Genomic DNA, 23,916 nt, shown 5'->3' with positions numbered 1-23,916 from the left:
TCATAGTGATTTAAATCCAGTAAGTATAGTGTAACTTACTACGCCTCTCAATTCAGATGAACCACACCCAAGCTGCACCATACAGCCGCATACAGTCACCATACTGGACAACACAAGTCTAAACCATGACATCACACTGCACTGTAAGAGTGTCCCGAACTAACTTAAACAAATGTAGGCATGGCTCTCAAAAGCAGATTCGGAATGGATGAACTAAGCACACACCAGACAACCAAAAAATACATTAAAAAATGTGAATCACAAACGTGTGTACACGTTAACTGTCTGCAAGTTGGGGTGGGGGGCTGGTGAGAAGGGAGGACGTCAGATAACAAAGAGGTGGCTGGGGAGAGCATCAGAGGCAGGGTGGCAAACACAGCAAGTCAATCAAGATACAGCTCTTGCAGGCTGAACCTGGCCAAGCCCCAGCCTGGAATACCCAGTCTTGATTTCACAGCTGATCAACCTTTTTAAAAAAATTTATTTTATTGAAGTATAGTTGATTTGCAATGTTGTGTTAATTTCTGCTGTAGAGCAAAGTGATTCAGTTATACATAGACATACATTCTTTTTCATACTCTTTTCCATTATGGTTTATCATGGGATATTGAATATAGTTCCCTGTGCTATACAGGAGGACCTTGTTGTTTGTCCATTCTGTATATAATAGTTTGCATCTGCTAATTCCAAACTCCCAATCCATCCCTCCCCCACCCCCCTTCCCCCCCTGGCAACCACAAGTCTGTTCTCTGTGTCTGTGAATCTGTTTCTGTTCCGTAGATAAGTTCATTTGTGTCATATTTTAGATTCCACATAGAAGTGATACAGCTGATCAATCTTAAGCAAGGCAAAGCCTCCATGCCTCAGTTTCCTCACCTGAAAAATTAAGATTTTTGTACAAATAAAAAAAAAGACGGGTTCAGGAAATTCTCAGTGAGAATCAGGAAGGCTCCAACTCATGCAGTACATCCTTTTTACCTGAATGTTTTGGCTTTCTCAAGGATCGGGGACCAAGAATAACAGAACTAAAATGGCCTGGGAAGAAAGGGAGACTGATAAAATAGATTTGTTTGGGGGAAAAAAAAGGACAAAATGGTTTCACAGATCCCATCAATGGTCTCCTAATAAAAAGATCCATGGACACTTGGACACCAAAAATTACCCACAAGGACCCAAAGATCCCACAGTTTAGAAGAGAAGAGAGATGTGCAAACAAACTATGAAAATATAATGTAACAAGTGGTAAGAGACCCATGGATAAAAGTACTTTAAGAGCAGAGGGAGGGCTTCCCTGGTGGCGCAGTGGTTAAGAATCCTCCTGCCAATGCAGGGGACACAGGTTCCAGCCCTGGTCCGGGAAGATCCCACATGCTGTAGAGCAACTAAGCCCGTGCACCACAACTGCTGAGCCTGCGCTCTAGAGCCCGCGAGCCACAACCACTGAGTCCGCGTGCCACAACTACTGAAGCTGTGCGCCTAGAGCCTGTGCTCTGCAACAAGGGAAGCCACTGCAATGAGAAATCCGTGCACCGCAGCGAAGAGTAGCCCCTGCTTCCTGCAACTAGAGAAAGTTTGTGCAGCAATGAAGACCCAACACAGCCAAAAATAAATAAATAAAAATTTTTAAAAAGAGCAGAGGGAAAGAGACAGCAAACTGACTTAGGTCAACAGGAAAGGCTTGAGTGTGAGGTGACTGTCCCATATCCCTTGAAGGATGGGCCGCAGACAGACAAAACTCAGGGCATTTCCAGCAGGCAGTATGTACAAGCTGTGAAGGGTGAAGGAGGTGGTATAAGAGCTCAGTGTGGAAGGAACCTGGTGTGCTGAGGCAGCGGAATTTTTTGCCTTTCGTTGTGGCTGTTGTTTGCACTTGGGAGGGTGGGGGGCAGGATCTAGAGATGCCAATATTGAGAAACGAAGCTGAATATAAGGGAGTGGAGGGCAAGCCTTGACATGCCCTTTACACCAAGGTAAGAATTGTAAGTAAGGGAGGTGCATAATCAAATTGCTCTGTGCAAGGGTACCTGAGCATCAGTGTGGAAGAAGGACCAGAAGAGACAAGCCAGGAAGCACAAGGAGACCTACTACGTGATGCTGCACAATGCCAGGAAAGAGAGGATGTGGACTTGAACCAGGGAGCAGCACTGGACAGAGTTAACGTGCCAACTCTAAGGTCTCCCTGGAAGCCTGAAAACCTGGCCGGTCCACCATGGCCAGGAGGGCCCCCAACAAGAGTCAGAGGACCCAGCCATCTCAAGACCACAATCTCATGGGGAATATATCAGCATCATCACCCTGGATGATGGCAGAAGAAACCAGAGTCAAACACAGAGAACTTCCTCTTTCAGGGAAGCCTGGAGCGGGTACTCACCACTTTGCCCACCAAACTGGCTTCATTCATCATCTAAGGCCACAGATAGAGCACCTCCACGAACAGCACCATCACCATCACCATCATCCCCCATGACTGCCTCAAACACCCTGCCCTGTGAGTGAAGAGAAACCTTGCTTCCCTAAACCCCTTACTCCAGGCATAACCTCTCCCTCTTATATGTGTGTCTCTTTCCCTTTCCCAAGTACAGCTCCAGAAACCTCCCCTCTTTAGAAACAACATGGGTTTTTATGACCACAGAGTGAGGACAGAGTGTGTTCCCACCAGAAAAAGCATATTCAAATAAAAAGGGAGAGCTAGATGTTAACGAGGCCCTAGCCACAGAATAAAACCTGATTTGGGGCTTCAGACATCTGAGCTAAACAATTGCATAATTCCTGTCATAAACACCCTTCTCCATAAACCAGGCAGGCTCTATTTTTAGAACTTTTTCCATGATGCACTTGCTCTTCAATGGAAGAGGTAAAGGCAGTGGGAAGCAATTAAAAGTATTAACCCATATACTTTATGTCACAGTAGAGTACCAACCCATGATACCTCCACAAATATCAGCCCATAGTAAAATGCAATTGCACAACAATCTTTGTTTTCTTCCTATTTTGCTGAGGAGTACTTCAATGGTATTCTTTTAACATTTTATTTTGAAATCTTCAGCTACATTTTTAAAACTCAAGTTTTTGAGAATTATGATGAGGTGATGGGGTGGAGTCATGGAAACGTGGCTTTCATCATCAAATCAGCTACAAATTGTTGTCCATTACCCATGATCAAGGCAGTCAACTTTCAGTAGGGGAGGAAGAGGTTAAATGTGGAAGGGAATCAATTCACTAAACTAAGGGCTTGCATCCTTCTTCCTTCATTCATTTAATGAACATTTATCAAGCACTTACTACATGTGGGTACTGTGTTCAGTGGTAGGCGTGTGGAATAAACAAGAGATACTGCCCCTGCCTTCATGGACCTTTCATCTGTTGGAGGAAGCAAATATTAAACAACAGCCTTCCCAGGGGCCTGAGTGCTCAAAGAGGAAACTGCCCAGGCCAAGGAGGGCTTCCAAAGGGGAGGCCTACCTGGCCTGAGGTGGGGCAGGGGCAGTTGGGAAGGCCTCACAGGGGAGGTCTGATGTCTACATTGGGACTTGAAGGAAGGATGGGTAGGAACTACGCCAGCCAAGAGACACAACAAGAGTTGCAGGCAGAGGAAGGGCATTTCCAAGGTCCAGGGGAGAGTTTGACAAGTGTGAATGCCACCTGGCTGACACTGAGAGTGAGCAGAGAGCTAGCAGATCAGGCTGGAGAGGCAAATTAGGTCTAAGTCACAACGTAAATTTTAAATTTATCCAAAGAAATAACAAGACGATGTTAAAGGAATTTTAAGCAGGAAGAAATAAGATCTGGCTTGTCTTTTAAAGCATAACAAATCCTCACGACAGTCTTTCAGGGTAGGTAGTATCATTATTTAATGAGGATGAGGAAAGATGAGTGAGGCTAAGTAACTTTTATAAAGTCACACAGCTGGAATGTAATGGAGTTTTGGACAGGACTAGGGTCAGTCTGACTCCAAATCCCCTTCTCTTTCCACTACATCATCCTGTCTCTAAGTGGGAAAAAAAATAAACTCTGCAGAAAATCCTTAAACGTCATTTCAGCTGTTCATTTACAACTTTTTTTCTAACCAAAATCAAGTGTAGAGTTGATCCCTGGCATCACTGAACATTTGAGTTTTCCCCTGCCTCCTTGAATAAACAAAATGGCCCTCCTAGGAAAAAAGTAAAGAATCCCCCCATAAGATTTCAGCCCTTAGACAAGAGAGCACTGACTAGAAGGCACCTCACGGCCCTGAGTGCACATTGAGCCACAAAGCCCAGGCCGCCCTTCAAAGCTGGACGGCAATGAGAAGGCCATTAGTCCAGCCACACTGCAAAGCTCACCTTCCACGTGCCATCAAGTGGTCACCCAAAACACCTCCAGAAATGACACTGACTACCAGGCACAACCTATGGCACATTGAGATAGTTGAGAGTGTTTAAAAAGACTCTTTGCAAGAGGCAAAATGAGCTCCAAACCCAGGTACTTGTGGCAGAAGCTCCTGTTGCCAAGTTACTTTCCTGTGCAGAGCAATAGAATGCGGTGTTGCTGCTGAGACACCACTGAGCGTTGTCACTTTTCCCTGAGTCTGAAGAGTCAAATGAAGTCAACAACCAAAAAGCAAAAAAAAAGAAAAAAAAAAAAGCGGGGCAGTAACTCTCGAGTCACGCAGAGCCTGTTTCTGAGAAAAAAACACCCTTGTTCAAATACAATCCTGGCAGCTTCTACTGGTGATTCTGGTCTGTGGGGCAAAAAAAACTAGGGACCCTGACACTAGCTCAGACTGGACATACCCACCTTCTGCTCTCCCTCAGCAGAGGACAGCACACCTGCTTGTCACCTGGGAATGTGGACAGTAAGCCCAGCTGTACACATGTTCAGTAAGTAAACTTGAGTTCTCTGCATCTGTGTCCAGCTGCCTGCGGAGGTGGCTGGTGCTGGGCCGTCTCGAGCTCCTCACACCTCTGCTACTGATGGGTGGCGGCACTTTCACGCGTGTAAGGAAGGCAGCCTCTATATTTATCAGACCAAATCCTTGTGCAGTTCATTAAAAAAAAAAGATGATCTTCCCTTAAAAATTAACTGAAATGTTAAAACTTAAGATTAAGTAAAACAATTGATAGCAATTAATATTGGTAATGGTGAGAGAAGAAAGAAACTGGCAGTGTAAACTAGTACAACCTTGTTGTGTGAACTTTGGCAGTTTCTACCCAGTTTGAAACGTTTGTACCCTCTGTCTCCTTAGTTCCACTTCTAGTAACCTATTCTATCCGTACTACAAGTATTTAGAGAGTTAACAATCAATAGAGTGGACTAAGTAAATATAGTAAGCTGTCCATTCACACCAAACACCTTGAGATGCTGTTTTAAAATGTAAACAAACATTTAAAAAGAAATAATACAGTTCAAAATCTTAGGCGCCAGAACTGTAACAGGAATGCAAAACCAAAGCAGCCAGTAGGAACTGAAACCAAACAGCCCAGGAGTTTTTCAGAAACAGGGGTTGTTAGAGCTGGGTGTGCACTGGAGGGGACAGGAAGGGAACCCATATGCTCTTGCTGGGGTGACAAAGGGCTGCCCTAAACAAAGACACATGGAACAGGAAGTCTCTACCCATATCTCAGAGACATAAAAAAGAAACTGGTCATCTGTCCAGACTTTTGGGTAGAAAAAGGATTATCTGTAAGAGATCAGAACCCCAAGTATGTGCCATATACCAGTGTGGAACCAAACTCACGTTCTTGACATAGTTGGGAGCCCCAGGGCTAAAAACATTTACAAGAAAGTTGGTCTGAACCAGGTGAAAATTTATGACTATAGCACAGGCAAACTCAACCACCACATCCAGATGCCTCATCAATTGGGGACCCATTGGAATCCCACCAAAAACTCAGATTGTACATAAGCTCACTACAAGAGGAAAGTAAACACCAAAAGAGAGGATTTAAAGTAAGCTGACATTTCTAAAGCAATAAAAAAGGAAGAGATGTTAACAGAACTCAATTAGAAAATGCGCAAGAGACATGAACTGGCATTTCACCAGCTGGAAATGTGGTTGTGAAACAAGCTCATAAAAAGATGTTCAACATCTTTAGCCATTACTAAAATGCAAATTAAGACTACAATGAGCTATCACTACATACTTATTAAAATGCTTAAAATAAAAAAGAGTGGCAATGCCAAATGCTGGCAAGGATATAGATAAACTGGCTGTTTCATACATTACTGGAGGGAATGTAAAATGATACAACCAACTGCAACTGGCAAATAGTTTGGCAGCTTCTTATGAAACTAAATATACACTTACATGTATATACAAAGGCACACACCCGCACAAATGAGTGCATGTAAAGACTTGTGAAATCTGAATATGATCTTTAGTTTAACAATATTCTACACATGTTGATTTCTGTAGTTATATATTTTACTGTATACTATTATACTGTAGTTATATAAGATGTTACCACTGAGGGAAGCTGAGTGGAGGGTAGAGAACACCCTCTGTACTAGCTTTGCAACTTCCCGTGAGTCTATAATAATTTCAAAATACAAAGCTTTCACAAATCAATGTTGAGTGTAAAACACAAGTCATAAAATATCACAGTATGATATCATTTGTGCAAATATATTTTTAAAAACCACACAATCATAGTATATGTGTTTTAGGGATAAATATATAAGTAATAAAAATATCAAAACATCAATAGCAAGGAGACACACAATTTCAGGGTAGTGATTACCTCTGGGAATAAGTTCTAAGAGGACCTCAACTTTACCTGTAATATTTTATTTTATTTATTTATTTTTTTGGCCACACTGCATGGCTTGTGGGATCTTAGTTCTCCAACCAGGGATCGAACCCGGGCCCATGGCAGGGAAATCACCAAGTCCACTGGACCACCAGGGGATTCCCCTGTAATATTTTAATTTTTAAAAAAGAATTTGAAGTGAGAAATTGTCAGCATGTACTATATAAACAGAATAAGTAAATGAACGCTTGTTAAATTACTCTCTACTACTCTGAATATTTTTAAAGGTTTCTAAATTAAAACCAAAAATACACATACAAGGAGGTTTACTGAAGCATTACCTTTAGTAACCAAAGACTGGTAACAATCTAATTATGTATCAATAAGGGGACAGCTAAATAGCGTCGGATATAGTCATGCAATGAATAGATCGCTATCATTAAAAAAAAATGAAGAGGATATATGCTCTTAGGAAAATATCCCAAATATACTAGTAAGCGGGAAAAAAGGCAGATGGGAGAATAATATATATAATAGTATGACAACATTTTTGTTAAAAAAAATCAACATAAATATATAGGAACACTTGTTCATATACAGTTTACTAAACACATACACTGTTTAAAAATGGTTACTTCCAAGAAACAGTGGACGTTTCACCTTTTATTTTATATACCTCTATGTTTTAAAATCCAATAAAGAACCTGTTTTATTTCTGAAAATTGAGAAATTTTTCTTCCTGAGATATAATTGACAGGTAACATCCTATTAGTTTCAGGTGTACAACATAATGACATTATTTGTATACACTGCAAAATGATCTCTACCATAAGGCTACTTAACATCCATCACCACATGTAGCTACTAATTTTTTTCTTGTAATGAGAACTTTTAACTACTCTCTTAGCAACTTTTGAATAAACAATACAGTATTACTAACTATAGGCACCATTCTTTACATTACTTCACCAGAACTTACTTACTTTATAACTGGTAGTTTGTGCCCTTTGACCCCCTTCACCAATTTCACTTGCCCTCACCCCCTGCCTCTGGCATCTACCAATCTGTTCTCTAATCTATGAGATCAGGAGTTTATTTTGTTTTGCTTTGTTTTAGTTCCACATAAAAATAAGATCATACAGTATTTGTCTTTCTCTGTCTGACATATTTCATTTAGCGTAATGCCCGAGGTCCATCCGTGTCACTGCAAACAGCAAGATTTCCTTCTCTTGAGAAAAATTTTAAAAGCAATATAAAGAACCAAAAATTAAAATTTAATATTAAACTAACATTATTGAGCATTTACTATATACCAAAGTGTTTGTTCACATTCACAACCTCCCTTACTCTTCACAAATCAATAAGTACATATTATTCTCAATTGAACTCAATTCCTCCATTTGAAGAAAAGAAAGAGAAAGAAATGGAAGTTCTTAGAAGTGAAATGACTTGCCTGAAATCACTCAGTAAGTTGTCGAGTGGGCAGTAACATTTGATGCTGTTTCAGCCCACTACACCTGTCACCTACATGAAAAACAGCAGCACATACGGCATTTACCCGATCTCCTTACAGTGAGAAGCTGAGTGTCATGAGCTGTGAGCTGTGATGTGGCTGTGCTTGCACTCCAGCCATCACAAACGCACAGCTCAGATTTCATCTGGACCTGGGTCCCTCATAGGGGAGAGTGAGAAGATGTGACAGGAAAAGATGGTTTCTCGTCCAATCTTCCCCCCAGCCTTTCCATGAAGAGAGAAGCTGGCAGTAAAGAGTTGTCCCAGCCAGACCAAAGCCCATCAGGATCACTCCCGCATGAAGACCACAGAGTGAATCCTGCTGAGCAGGAGAGATGTTCTCTCATACACCGACCATGACTTTCCTTCCTATAAAGGCAGAAAGAGTTAGAGAAGCAAGCTGGTGGCAGACTTAGATCCTGCTTCAAGAAAGGATTCCCTGCCCCGCTGTGGAGTGTGCAGTTAGGTGACAGCCTCTTGTTGGCTTCCTAAGGGACAGAAACCTGAGCTTCCCAGGGAGGCGCGTGCCAATAACCGAGCAAGAAGGTGGTTGAGGAGCCCGGCCCTTCCTGCTCTGTGTGGGGCTGCTCTACTGCCCTCTCTGCTGCAGAGCTCCCTGTTGGGCTGGCAGAGCCTCAATCAGATCTGCACTGTGTCTGATGCTCTCCCTACCCAATGCTGCTTCCTCCCCCTTTTCTTTCACAGATGTTACACAGTATCTGCATCCCAGAGAACTCAACCTATGAAAAGGGTCCTCTAGCCTGATCTATGTACTGACATAAGATTTTTTTTTTCATTGAAGTATAGTTTCTTTACAATGTTGTGTTAGTTTCTGGTGTAGAGCAAAGTGATTCATTTCATATATCATATATATATATATATATAAATGTTTTCATGTTCTTTTCCATTATGGTTTATTACAGGATATTGAATATAGTTCCATGTGCTATACAGTAGGATCTTGTCATTTATCTATTTTATATATAGTAGTTTGTATCTGCTAATCCCAACCTCCTAATTTATCCCTCCCCCTCCTTCCCCTTTGGTAACCCTAAGTTTGTTTTCTATGTCTGTGAGTCTATTTCTGTTTGTAAATAAGTTCATTTGTATATTTGAGATTCCACATATAAGTGAAATCATATGATATTTGTCTTTGTCTGACTTACTTCACTTAGTATGATAATCTCTAGGTCCATCCATGTTGCTGCAAATGGCGTTATTTCATTCTTTTTTATGGCTGAATAGCATTCCATTATAAATATGTATACCACATCTTCTTTATCCATTCATCTGTTGATGGACATTTAGGTTGCTTCCATGTCTTGGCTATTGCAAATGGTGGTGCCATGAACATTAGGGTGCATGTATGACATAAGATATATTTAAGATCTGAAAATAAATTGGCCCTCCAAAAGAACAAGTGCTCACACTAGCCTGAGGGAAGAGGATGGAGTGCTGAAGAATAGCCAGATGAAGTGGACTTGGTGTCCCATCCTGAGATGAGGGAGACCATGGTCCCCTATCAGGTCTAAAGCTGGAAGGTATGGTAACCCTAGTATAAGCAGTAGCAGAGGGCTGGGAAGAAGAGACAGTGCTCAGAAGGAAGTGCCCCAGATGGGAGACAGGTTGGGTTTGGAGTCACATAAACCTGGTTCTCAATCCAGAGTCCACCACTTACTGCCAGGTGAACCACAAACAAGTTAATGAACTTCCCTGTGCCCCAGTTTCCCCCTCTATAAAACTGCTCCAAGATGTCTAGGGGATTAAAGGAGAAGATGAGCAGCACAGATCCTGGCACACAGTACGTGCTTCCTTCTTTTCTAGAATCAGTCCAGGAGGGAGACAAGAGGACTAATGTGAGGACGAAAGCCAGACTGCCTGAGTTCAAACAGGGATATAAGTTGGCCTTGGAAATCATATGTGCAACCCACTGAAATGCAAAACTGCTATTCCCAGACACTTGTGCATTGCGTCAATTTTTTTCCTGGAGGTGGGCGAGGTTTCAAGGAGGTGTCCATACTCTTACTCAATCTCCATTTGATCAACGGCATTTACCAGAGAGAAATCTCAGCAGGACACTGGCTGTAAGCTTTAGACAGGGAAAAGATTTTTCTCTGTTGAAAACTTACTAGCCAACTTCCAATTTCTGGTGCAGGTTGTAAGAAGCTTGGAAATTGTCATTCCATCCTAACAAGTAAAAAGCTGTACAGACTGAAAAATCAACAACTCTTCTTAGTTCCACACAAGAGGTGAGGTCAGAGGGCAAACTATCGAACCAAAAATTAGAGAGACAGACAGGTGAATACAGAGAATCACAACTTGCCAGAAAAACCCAGAAGCAGAAACCTCCACAAGAACTAGTACCGGACAGGAAAGCCTAAACTGTAACTAGCAAATTGCTGGAGGCTCAGCATAGACAAATCTGAGAGTTAAAAATTCTAGGGGGACCCAGTCATGGGCAGGGGCCTCGCACATTTGTGAGTTTTACTTCCAGGAGCTCCACCAGATTCTCACAGTAAAAATCAGAGAAAAGTACCCCCATGCTCCTGGAAAGAGGAATAGAAAAGTAACCATTTTTAAAAACATCACAGCACTCTGTTCCTCTTAAAAAGGCCTGCCCTCCGGAGAAACTAGTTAACCAGAGCCTAATTTGGGGGGTTTTATCAGAGCCTAACTCATGTGAGGATAGAAAAATACCCAATTGCTCTAGCTTCTGGCATATGGAAAGAGAAATACACCACTGCAGGCCATGCTGCCTCATTTTGTTTGGTCTAAATGGGGAAAGAACTGAGAACCACTTGTGAAGTCCATAGCCCAGGGGCATAGGCTCACTAAAATACTGTGACCTAATCATGGGACTAAAGAATGATTCCTCTCACCGGACATCTTATACCACACTAACGGTCTATTTACCCTAGTTCCTTTTACCCAGTACATCATGTCCAGATTTCAACAAAAAGTTGCAAGGCATAGTAAAAGGCAAAAAACACAGTTTGAAGAGACAGAGCCAGACCTAGATATGGCAGGGATGCTGGAATTATCAGACCAGAAATTTTAAAAACTATGATTCATATGCTAAGGGCTCTAACAGGTAAAATAGACAGCATGCAAGAACAGACAGACAAGGTAAGCAGAGATGGAAATTCTAAGAAAGAACCAAAGAAATGCCAGAGATCAAAAATACTATAACAGAAACAAAGAATGCCTTTGATGGGCTCCTTAGTGGACAGGACATGGCAGAGGAATGAATTTCTGAGCTTGAGGACATGTCAATAGAGACCTCCAATGACTGAAAAGCAAAGAGAAAAGGACCAAAAAATAAAATAAAACAGAATGTCCAAGGGCTGTGGGACAACTATAAAAGGTATAACACACATGGAATAGGAATACCAGAAGGAGAGGAAAGAAAGAAATGGAAGAAATATTTTAAGCAATAATGACTGATAACTTCTCCAAATTCATGTCAGACACCAAACCACAGATACAGGAAGCTCAGAAAACACCAAGCAGTATAAGTGAAAAGAAAAGAAAAAACACTTAGGCACAGCATATTCAAACTGCAGAAAATCAGACAAAAATTCCTGAAAGAATCTGGAGGGGGAAAAAAAACCCTCAAAACCTAACCTATTAGGAACGAAGATAAGAATTACATCCTAAATCTCCTCAGAAACCACACAAACAAGAAGAGAGTAGAGTGAAATATTTAAGGTGTTGAGAAAACAAACACCAACCTAGAATTCTGTACCCTGCAAAGTTATCTTTCAAAAGTGAAGGATAAATAAAGATGTCTCAGATAAAAATTGAGGGAATTTGTTGCCAGCAGAAATGCCTTGCAAGAAATTTATAAAGAAGTTCTGAATTCAGAGAGAAAGAAAATGATATAGGTCAGAAACTTGGATCTACTTAATGAAAAAGAGGAACACTGGAGAAGGAATAAGGGAAGGTAAAAGAAAAACTTTTGTTTCTCTTATTCTTAAAATGTTTTAATTTTTAAAAAATTTTGGCTGCATCGGGTCTTCGTTGCTGCGCACAGGCTTTCTCTAGTTGCGGCGAATGGGGGCTACCCTTCGTTGTGGTATGCAGGCTTCTCACTGAGGTGGCTTCTCTTGTTGCAGAGCACGGGCTCTAGGTACACAGGCTTCAGTAGTTGTGGCACACGGGCTCAGTAGTTGTGGTTCACGGGCTCTAGAGCTCAGGCTCCGTAGTTGTGGCACACAGGCTTAGTTGCTCCATGGCATATGGGATCTTCCCAGACCAGGGCTTGAACTCGTGTCCCCTGCATTGGCAGGCGGATTCTTAACCACTGAGCCACCAGGGAAGTCCCAATTTTTCTTATTCTTAATTGATCTAACAGATAACAGTTTGTTTAAAATAACAGCAACAATGTATTTGATACTGTATACATATATACGCTTATGTATGTTTATGAATAAGTGAAATGAATCACAGCAATGGCACAATGGATAGGACAGAGGAATTAGGAGTATTTTATTACAAGGTACTTGTATTACCCATGAAGCACTACGTACAGTATTACAGTCAGCCCTCTAAATCCGTGGGTTCTGCATCTGTGGATTCAACCAAGTGCAGATCAAAATATTCAGAAAAAAAATTCCAGAAAGTCTCAAAAAGCAAAACTTGAATTTGTTGCACACCAGCAACTATTTACATAACATTTACATTATATTTACGACTATTTACATAGTGTTTACATTGTATTAGGTATTATAAGCAATCTAGAGATAATTTAAAGTATATGAGAGGATGTGAATAATTTATATGCAAATACCATGCCATTTTATATAAAAGACTTGGGCATCCATGGATTTTGGTACCTGTAGGGGGTTCTGGAACATATCCCCCTGTGGATACCTAGGGAGCACTGTATTTGAAAGTGGACTTGGATTACTTGTAAATGTATACTGCAAACTCTAGGGAAACCACTAAAAAAATGTTTTAAAAAAGTATAATATGCTAAGGAAGGAGAAAATATAGAATCATATAAAATGCTCAGTTAAAACCACAAAAGGCAGAAAAAGAATGGAAGACAAAATAGGAACACAGAAACAAGGGCAACAAATAAAAACCAGCAACAAATATGGTAAATATTAATCCAACTATATCAATAATCACTTTAAACGTCAGGGGTCTAAATAGGCCAATTAAGACACAGATTGTCAAAGTGGATCAAGAAACAAGATCCAATTATATGCTGTCGACAAGAAACCCACTTTAAATATAAACACACATGTAGATTAAAATAAAAGGATGAAGAAAGATTTAACATACTCATGCTAAGCAAAAGAAAGTGGGAATTGCAATATTCATTCCTGACAGACCAGACTTCACAGCAAGAAAAGTTATCAGGGATAAAGAATGGCATTACGTAATGATAAAGGAGTCAATTTTTCAAGAAGACATAACAGTCCTTAACGAGTATGCAGCAAACAACAGAGCATTAAAATACATGAGGCAAAAATTGATAGAACTACAAGAAGAACAGATGAATCCACTATTATAGCTGGAGACATTAACACCCCCTAATGGAAATGTGCAGATCCAGCAGGCAAAAAGTCAGTAAGGATGTTGTGGAGCTCAACAACACCATCAATCAACTGTATATAATGGACATCTATGAACTACTTCATCCAATGGTAGCAGAATATACGTTCTTCTCAAGCTCACATGGAACATTCACCAAGATAGACCACATACTGGGCCATAAACACACCTTAACAAATTTAAAAGTATAGAAATCATACAATGTCTGCTCTCAGATCACAACGGAATTAAACCAGAAATCAGTAACAGAAAGAGAGTTGTAAAATCTCCAGATACTTGGAGATTAAACAACACACTTCTATATAACACCTGGGACCAAAGAACAAATCTCAATGGAAATTTTTAAATATTTTGAACAAAATGAAAATGAAAACACAACCTATCAAAATTTGTGGGATGCAGTGAAAGCAGTGCTTAAAGGGAAAATTATAGGATTGAACGCATACATTAGTAAAGGAGAACGATCAAAAGTCAATAAACTAACCTTCCACCTTACGAAGCTAGAAAAAGAAGAGCAAATTCATTCCAAACAAAACAGAAGAAAAAATTGGAGCAAAAAATCAGTGAAATTGGAAACAGAAAACCACTAGAGAAAATCCACAAACCAAAAGTTGGTTCTTTAAAAAGATCAATAAAATCCATAAGCCTCTAGCCAGGTTAATTAAAATTTAGTAGCCCCTGGGATGGGACCCAGATGTTTGCCTCATATTGCCAATCAATGAGCAACTACTCATGCCAGACAGTTAGACAAAAACACTAACATCATTTCTTTTCTTTCATCCATTCGATCAATTAAGGAAAAAAAAACACTTAACTACTGATGAGCATCTACTATGTGCTGGACACTGTTTTAAATGCTTGGGATACACCAGTGAACAATAAACACAATAAATAAGTAAACTGTATAGTATATTGGAAGCCATTAAGTGGAGCATAACATAGAGCAGGTTAAGGAGAGGGTTAAGAGTTAGTGAGTATTTCTTATTTTGTTATTAATGTTTGTATATATATATATATATATATATATATATATACACTATATAGTGTGTGTGTGTGTATATATATATATATATATATATATATATATATATAGTGTATATATAAGGCAAATACTTTTATTTTCTTCCCTCTCTTGCCCCCTTATTATCTAACATAAGATGTTAAGAGTTAAGTTTACATCACACTGTTTAAGTTACAGGATATCAAGGAGTGGAGATCTCACCCGAGGACTTTGCATCCTCTTCTAGGGAAAGGATTGGTATGTTTTGGTAATATGCAACATAACTGGATCATGTTAGGTGGAAGTATGACTTTGTTATTATCTTTATTTGGAGATTAAGTATGGTTTAAGGAAATGTATACGGGTGCCGAACTGACAAGGATTAAACTGTAACGGTTAGTTTCACGTGTCAGCTTGGCTAGGCCATGGTACCCAGTTGTTCAATCAAACACTAAGTGCTTCTGTGAAGGTATTCTATAGATGTGATTAACATCTACAATCAGCTGACTTGCAGGAAGGGAGATAATACTCCATAATCTGGGTGGTCCTCATCTAATCCGTTGAAAGGCTTTAAGAGCAAAACTGAGGTTTCCCTGAGAAGAAATTCCATCTGGGACTTCAGCACCAACCAGCTCCTCCCAAGAGTTTCCAGCTGGCCAAGCTGCCCCACGAATTCTGGACTTCCCCAGTCCCCACAACCACCTCCTTACAATCAATCGCTTAACATACAAATATCCTACCAGTTCTTGTATCTCTGACAGAGGTAGCCACATAGAGAAAATGACATCTGAGCAAAGACTTGCAGCTGGTGAAGGAGTAGAACACAAAAGTCTGGGGGAAGAGCAAGCCTGGTGTATAAGAGGAACAGCAAGGAATGTGGCTGGATAAGAGCAAGCAAGGTGGAGAGCAGCAAGAGAGGAGGGAACATCATTAACCAAAAGAAGCAGCAGGGACAGAGAAAGCACAGGCTGTGAGCTGAAGGGCCTCCTTTATTATTCTTTCTACCACAAGGTGAGCCCACATCATGACAAAAACGATGCTGCCATCATCCAAGTATCTCACCTTCTCTAACACGACACAAATGAATGCCCCCATTCCCACTGCTGGCAGAAGCTTTTGGCTGCTATAAGGACATCTTCTGTAGTCAACCCATTCAACATTCGGTGCACAGATGCAGAGCACCCACTGTCAGCTGCACCGTGCTGGGAGTTTCTCAGACCTCAGGGATATGGAAGCCAAAAGGCAGGTCAGAAAGTGCCCTGTCATCTCAACACAGATCAGGAACTGACTGGCCACCACCAGGCAGAGAGACAGCTAATGCTGTCATCTTTGGGTAAGATGGAAATTTGCTACATGGAAAGTATAATGCTCTTAATTGGTCCTACCCTGGTCTAGTTGGAAAAAAAAAAAAAAAAAAAAGACCAGGTGCCACCAAAGGGAGATAACAGTGATTTGGATGCAGGACCACCAAAGACAGTTAATCATAATTTGGCTGCATTAAGCCTGATCAAACATCTTGTCCAGGCTTCCCAGCCTCTCACTCGTGCCAGCAAAAGGGAGAATACCACCACCATGAGTTTTCCTTCCTACAAAGGTTATGGAAACAGCAATAATTTTAAGTATATTTATTAACCTGGAAAGATGTTCATAACTTTATAAAATGAAGAAAAGGCAATACAACCCACCTTAAATATACACAATGATTCTTAGATACATCTCAACTTCATTAATGTGAAAAAATGTATTTCTTAGGCTTTAGAAATAGAATATTTCTTAAATGCAAAAAACAGTTAAGGCATGTCCACAAAAATTATAACAATGTTATCTGGTTAGTGGGATTCTAGGTGATTTTTATTTTCTTCCTCTTTGCTTCCTGTATCTTCTTTTCCCATAATAAAATGTATTGCTCAAATAACAAAATTGTTTATGATTTATAAGTAAAACCCCCTTCATGTATATAGCACTTCTAGCTCCTTCCCTACTCCTTCAAAAGAGTCAGCTGACAACTGTAATCTCAACCAATTTTGAATGGAGTTGTTTGCAGTTCCTTTTACATATGTGAGAGTACACAACGAACAGGAGTCAGATCACTTACCCAAAGTCACACATGGTGGTGTATAGCCCAGCCAAGACAAGAGTCTGGGGTCCTGAAGGTCCCTTCCAAGCCATCACATCACTGTGGACCATTTTCTCAGCCCAGGGACCCCATGGAAGTGAGTGAGGGTTAAGCTGAGCTAAACCCTTGCCCTTACCTCAGCCAGGCGGGAGTGCTTGTGGACGTTCTCGCCTTTTTGCACGCTGGGAGCCAGCTGCTGCAGGACACCCCTGCTGCTTGTCAGTGCTCTGGTCAGCCGAGCAAACTTCCCCCAGCCTGGAGCATGTGGAAGACAGGAGAGACAGGTTCAACCAGGTCCTGAAGGGGCTCGGACATTCATACCACGAACTACCCTGTCAGAAGCAGACGCCCACCCTACATGTCCTCCTGCACATCCACAGTCACTTGGCCATCCTCTCAATCAAGATTCGCTGATCAGAAAAGCAGCTAGACTTGCTCAAATCTGTGCAGTGATGCACTTCTCCCTTGTACTTTCACTTGACCCTAATCATAGCTTGGTGAAGCAGGTACAGCTGGTCTTAGCACTGTTTTACAACTAGGGAAATCGAGGCACAGAGTACCTAGGCAGCTAAGAGTCTAGAACCCAGATCTCCTCACTCTGGCCCAAGGCTTTTCTGCCAGACAACACCAGGCAATCAAGATGTTTCTCTGACTTTATGGCTCAGGCTGTTCCCAAGCCCCCTGTCGTCTGATCCTAGCAGAGACTAAGCTGATTCTGGGTTTTAAATGACTAGACAAGCTAGTCAAATGGCCATTCCATGTACTACCTTCTCCAAAGCCAGGAGAATAAGAAATGAATTTAACCCGTGGGTACATGGGGAAACAATACTAGTTGATTTTAGTCTGCTCTAGGATGGGGGAAGGACAGCTGATGGCAGGTAGGTCCCCTTAAAACTAGAAACGCAAAGAACCGAGTACTGAACTTAGAGTAGAGAAATCTGGATACAAATCCCATCTCTGTCTCCGGCCTGCTTGAGGTCACCAACAAACTGTTTAAATTATCTGGGCCTCAATGATCTCATCTGTAAAGTGGAAATTAAAATACTCTATCTACATGCCTTAAATGCAGGATGCATTTTCCTGGTAAAACAAAGTGGCTAAGTTTAGTGGGCTAAAACAAAGACTGTCTTGAGGCCTCCTTGGCCCTCTGGACTAGTTCCTCCAAGGAAAGTAAAACACTGGTCTTTTTCTAATCCAGACCACTCTATACTCCAAAATCTAAGATGTACCTGTGATCTTTACTAAGATTTTAATATGTATGAGGAAACGTTTAAAGGTCCCCAAGGACAACCGTCCATTCCAATATCCAACAAGCCATTTGCATCAAGTTATGACCATTCCAATTGCCTCATGAGACCCGTGAAAGTCTGTAGGGGTTCTCAAAACCAAGCTTAGGGCGAGGGAGCTCCAAAGACCTGGATGTGGGGTACAGCAAATAAACAGAGCATGCAACTATTTTTACATGACAGCTAACAGCAAGACTAGGCAATTTGATTTTTTGTCCTTTAGAGTTTAGAAGTAGCCAGCGCCTTGCAGCAGAAATCTCATTTACCAAATTTTACCCTGGAGCACCTTTATAAGATGGACTCAGAATCCAGAGGACAATGAGGTCAAGCAGAATGATGGCCCTTTTTTTGCACAATCTTTAAGAATCAAGATCTGTAAAAATTTTGTCAACATAACAAGAACAGCAAATCAAGTTACTTTTTATCTCATTCCAGAAGTTCTGGGCTTTAATAAAAGATAGTGGCATTTTCATCCATCCCGATGCCATTAAGCAGAGATATGGGCCACCTTGAAAACAGGCTCACGGTGGTCGGGCTGCAGGGACTCCCACTGAGGTTGACAGGAGGGGACAGCCCAGACTCTCCAGGGGTATCTGACATCTTCCCCAAATGGGGCATTCATGAATGTGTTCACTGGAATTTGCTTGTGTGAACCGTGGACTAGAATTTTTTTAAAGTCTCTTTCAGAGTCAGGCTCTCCTACAGCTGAAAACAAAGATGGAATTGAATTCTGCAAAGTTTTTCATACAGAGTGAAGTAAGTCAGAGGGAGAAAAACAAATACCGTATGCTAACACATATATATGGACTCTACGAAAAAAAAAATGTCATGAAGAGATTAGTGGTAGGATGGGAATAAAACACAGATCTACTAGAGCATGGACTTGAGGATATGGGGAGGGGGAAGGGTGACGAAGTGAGAGAGTGGCAGGGACATATATATACTACCAAATGTAAATTAGATAGCTAGTGGGAAGCTGCCGAATAGCACAGGGAGATCACCTCTGTGCTTGGTGACCACCTAGAGGGGTGGGATAGGGAGGGTGGGAGAGAGGGTAACACAAGAGGGAAGAGATATGGGAACATATGTATATGTATAACTGATTCACTTTGTTGCAAAGGAAACACTAACACACTATTGTAAAACAGTTATACTCCAATAAAGATGTTTTTTTTTAAAAAAAAAAAAAAGAGGAGCAGAAAGTATATCTTTCAACTGGCGAGAAAACAGTTGTGCACTCAAACATCAGCAAGGGCTCTGAAACACGCCCCCCCATTCAATTCTACCCATCCACCACCACCACAACCTACACTCTGGTACCAATGATAAGAGGGAGCTAGCAGGGCAGATATCCCAGACCCTGCTTGGCAGGGCTCAGGGCCCTGGTCCATCAGATGACATGGCACAAAAAATTAAAAGAAAGATCCCTGGACTTCAGGGCATTTCCCCAGGCTCAGGCTAGCCCCTCACTCTAGCGCTGATTCTCTTTTCAAGAATGTGGCTCTTAAAAGAGTTGGCTCTCAGGTGGCTGAGTGAAGGACACAGGAAGGTGAATGGGTGTTGGATTGGGAAATGGACAGGCAGTGTGAAATCTTCCATCACACCTCTACCAGGATAGGCAGACTCTGCCTATTCTGAAGGAAGGAAATAAGTTCTTTCCCAAGCTCCACCCCCATGTTGTCCTTTCTGGACTCTAGACACTTTATAACAGGACTCATGCTGAGCCAGATGAAAGAACATCATTCATTCACATATTAATTCTAAACATAACTACTATGTAAATACCATCACAGTGCTGAATCCTGGGGATACTAAAATGAAAAAAGGCACAGACTCTGGTCTCAAGGAGCTTGTACTCTAGTAGGGAAGACTGATAAGTAAATAAAAAAGTATGATATAGTAAGCTAAATTCTATAACAGCTGAGTAGAGGACGCTATGGCCAAGACTGTCCAGAGAGGGCATATCTAATCCAGGCTGGGCAGTCAGGGAGGGCTTCCCACAGGAGGTGACACTAGAGCAAACTTTTAAAAGATGAGTAGGAGCTACTGGAAGTCAGGAAGGAAAAGATAGACATTCCACACAGAAGGAACAGCACCTATGAAGGCAGAAAAATCATAAAACTGGGTAATACGTCAGTGAAGAGTAAGACCTTCTTAATAGCTAGATGAATGGGGCATGGCCCGTAGAGGGGAGGAGGATGCAGGCAGTGGCCTGAAGTAATGTTAAAGAGGTTGTCAAGGGCCAGGTCGAGAAGAACTTAGGTGGTAACAACCTAGATGGCAAGTTAAGAAATTTGAACTTCAACCTGAAACCCGAAGGGACTCCAATGAAGGAGTTTAAATATAGCAGGGGAATTTTAGGACAAAATGGCAGTGTGGATAGTGGACTGTAAAGAGGGTGGAGGGGAGTTAATAGATAGAAGACCAGTCAGAATCCCAGGCAAGACACCATGAGGGCCTGGACCAGTGCTATGGCCTGAGCCAGGTGACGAGGGGAGACTTGAGAACAGCTGCAGAGGTAGAATCAATGGCTGTAGAGGGAGAGAAGAGGCAAGCCAGGTGGCCTCTGGGTCCCTGGTTTGGGTGACTGGAGTGACAGCCATGAAATGAGATTAAAAACACAGAAGAAAGTCAGTCAAACTAAAAAAGACAAGTATATGATATCACTTATATGTGGAATCTAAAAAAAAAAAAATACAAATGAACTTATTTACAAAACAGAAACAGAGTCACAAATACGGAAAACAAACTTAAGGTTACCAAAGGGGAAAGGAGGAGAGGAATAAATTAGGAATATGGGATTAACAGATACATACTACTATATATAAAATAGATAAACAACAAGAACCTACTGCATAGCACAGGGAACTATCTTCAATATCTTGTAATTACCTATAATGGAAAAGAATATATATAGATAGATAGATAGATAGATATATCTGAATCACTATGCTGTATACCTGAAACTAACACAATATTATAAATCAACTATACTTTAACAAAAATTTTAAGAAAACACAGAAGAGAAGCAAACGGGTTTGGTGGAATATACATGTACAATTTGGACCAACAATGTCCCTCATAGCAGAGCCATCAGGAAAAACATTCCTGGAAAAATCAGTTTCCTATTGTCCAAAGGGTCAACTGGGTGAGAATAAGCCGATGAGAATCCAGCTCAAGATGATCTTGCTTAAGGGAAGCCACATGGTCATTTTCCGCAAGGAAAATAAGGCAGCTGCCTTCAGGGAAGCCGTTCCCTGGTACTATCCCACCCTAGCAGAATTGCCTGCTCCAACCTGTGTACCCCCATTTGCCTTAGGCAGACTTCTATTAGATCACTGATTAGGCTTTATTTTTCTTATTTGCTCACCTGTCTGCCTATCTTCCAAACAGACGGTAACGAGCAGAGGCTCTTAGACATTTCCTTAAGGTCAGCATCTAGCATAAGGCTAAACACCCCAAAGACACCCAGTAAGTGCGTATGCTGAATAAATGTGCATGAAGAACAAATTGTGTTCTCTCATTGTCCTACTTCTACCTGGGTTTCCAGTAGACATAAAGCCCCAAAATATAAGTAGCCCATTTTACAAACTCTATTAAGTTTTCGAAGGTATTTCCGCACCCACCCTTCCAATTATATACCATTTGGGAGTTTAACAGTGAACTGAGCTCAAATGAAGAAACCCCTAGCTCAGGATTCTTCCAGCTCTGTCATAAACGTCACCACAAGGCAGGCAGAGGCAGGGCTGGGGGTGCCATGGGAAGATCAAAAGCATCACATGATCAGGAAAAATGAGAGGGGGCGAGCAGGAGGGGAAGAGGAAGCATGAAAGGGAAAAAAGGACAGAAGGACAGGAATGCAGTTTGCAATCTAGCAAGCAGCTATAAAGGATTTACTGGGTCCTTTCTCCATTCTCAGTAAGGACAACCACTATCTCCCTTGCTTGAGCCCACATTGGCTACTGGTTTCACCTGGGGTTGAGTCCCCCACTAGGCTGCTTTAGCCCACACATCCCTGTATCCTCCCTAGGCCAAAAGAGATGGTTCTGGGATGAGCTGGAATTCCAGTTCCTCCCAGGGTAAGTCCAGAGATACTAGGAAAGACAGACCTACAGGCCCCTCCCTGGGAAACCATGCTGAGCCATTTGGAACAGAAGTTGCATAGGACTCCTTAAAGTATCCTCGCCCTGGTGAGGAGGCGATGAGGCCAGGCTTGTCCTAATCTGAAGTCAGATTCTCTTAGAGGAGCTGGTGCCATAACCCAACATCTAGCAGAGAACAATGGACACGGGAGACTACCAGGTCAATGTGGACACTGACTAGGTGTCCTCAAGTCTTCCGGCCCCAGATCTTTTCCCTATTGATGTACAAATAACCAAAAACCTAGGAAGGCTTTTTCAAGCAGAAGTCACTAAATCATCACCTTTCAGTCTTCCTAAGGGCCGAGAGAGAAAATGTTAAAATTGGTGGTGAAGAGGGGGCCTGTGGCTTGTATCCATTACACTCTTTCTTCCCCAAGAACACCTCCCATATATCCCACATGAAGATGCCTGGAGAAGGGACGGCAGTTACAACAGCTTTCCGGAGCCTTCAGCCCTGAATATTCTAAATCTTTGGCCTTTAAAAATCTCCTCTGGAGTTTTACATTCCGTTTATTGTCCACGCTTGGCTCAATTTTAACTCTGAATTTACAAGTAAATATTAAATTTACTTTAGTGGATCTTTGAAAATGAATTTGCTCCTTTAATGTGAGATGATTCAGTGAGGTAAGAGAGAAAAGAAGAGGGGTGACTCATCCTTGGGTGAACAATGTAAAGAGAAAACTCTGAGCCCTACATTCTAATTCTCTACCCACTTGCCCAAGGCTCCTGGCTTAGAAGGGCGGATGAGACAGAGAAAAACACTCCTGCAGCCTACTCCCAATTATCCAAAGTATCAGAAAAGCAAGAGATAAGGAAGAAATGAAATGCCTGGAGCCTCACTGAGTCTCATTTCAACCAAGAATTCCCACCTACTCCATCATTCAGCCTTTAAACACACACACACACACACACACACACACACACACACACAGAGCTGTTACCAAACAGCAAACCTAGCTTGCCTTCATCCCTTGCTCCATGCCACCTGTGGGCACTTTTTATCAGAGAGAAAGGGAAGTAGCCAAAAGATGAACAGGAAAAATGAGATGAGGAAGTCAGGGGTCTGGATAATTCATGAAAAGGGTCATGAGAACTGATACACTAAATAAAAGAGGGGAGCACCCCCAGGGCCCATCACATGTGCTGGGAGCTCAGGGCCAAAGGGGAGTTACTTTGTGTCAGATGCTAAAATAGTCTATCGCCAATGATGCCATGTGTTCTCCCCTTTGTGTGTCGTTTATGGGAAAATGTTAGGCACCAACCGGCTTCCTGAGTCACCATTAGGATGCACTCACCCAACTCCCAAGCCCCAAAGTTAGGCACAACATGATGAGAGAAAACAAAGTCATTTTAAAGACAATCTGAGACAGTTGACTTTAAAAAGTCTAATCTAATGGTGGGAAAACATCTTGTATTGCTATGCCAAAAAGCAATTATCTAGGGATTTTCTGGGGTTTTCCATTATCCACCCTTCCATTCCATCTCAAAAGTGAATTCTACACAAGCCTAGGTCAGCAAGACTCTTAAGGCTCTTTATGCTAATTGAGGCACTGTACTGAAAGCCCGGCTG

General features: G+C 41.6%; 1 protein-coding gene across 2 annotated transcripts in view; it reads right to left on the bottom strand.

The window, feature by feature from the left end:
• The window catches only part of KCNH1 (potassium voltage-gated channel subfamily H member 1), a 422,184-nt gene that overhangs the window by 349,444 nt on the left and 48,824 nt on the right, over positions 1 to 23,916 (bottom strand). For both annotated transcript variants that reach the window (XM_067032186.1, XM_067032191.1), the window contains exon 5: positions 17,055 to 17,173. In XM_067032186.1, the coding sequence (XP_066888287.1) occupies positions 17,055 to 17,173 (119 nt within the window). The remainder of the gene's footprint in view (positions 1 to 17,054; positions 17,174 to 23,916) is intronic.

The sequence above is a fragment of the Kogia breviceps genome, chromosome 1, assembly GCF_026419965.1.
Source record: "Kogia breviceps isolate mKogBre1 chromosome 1, mKogBre1 haplotype 1, whole genome shotgun sequence".
Classification (NCBI taxonomy): Eukaryota; Metazoa; Chordata; class Mammalia; order Artiodactyla; family Physeteridae; genus Kogia; species Kogia breviceps.
The sequence above is the reverse complement of the archived record's forward strand: the minus strand, read 5'-3'. Positions and strand labels throughout refer to the sequence as shown.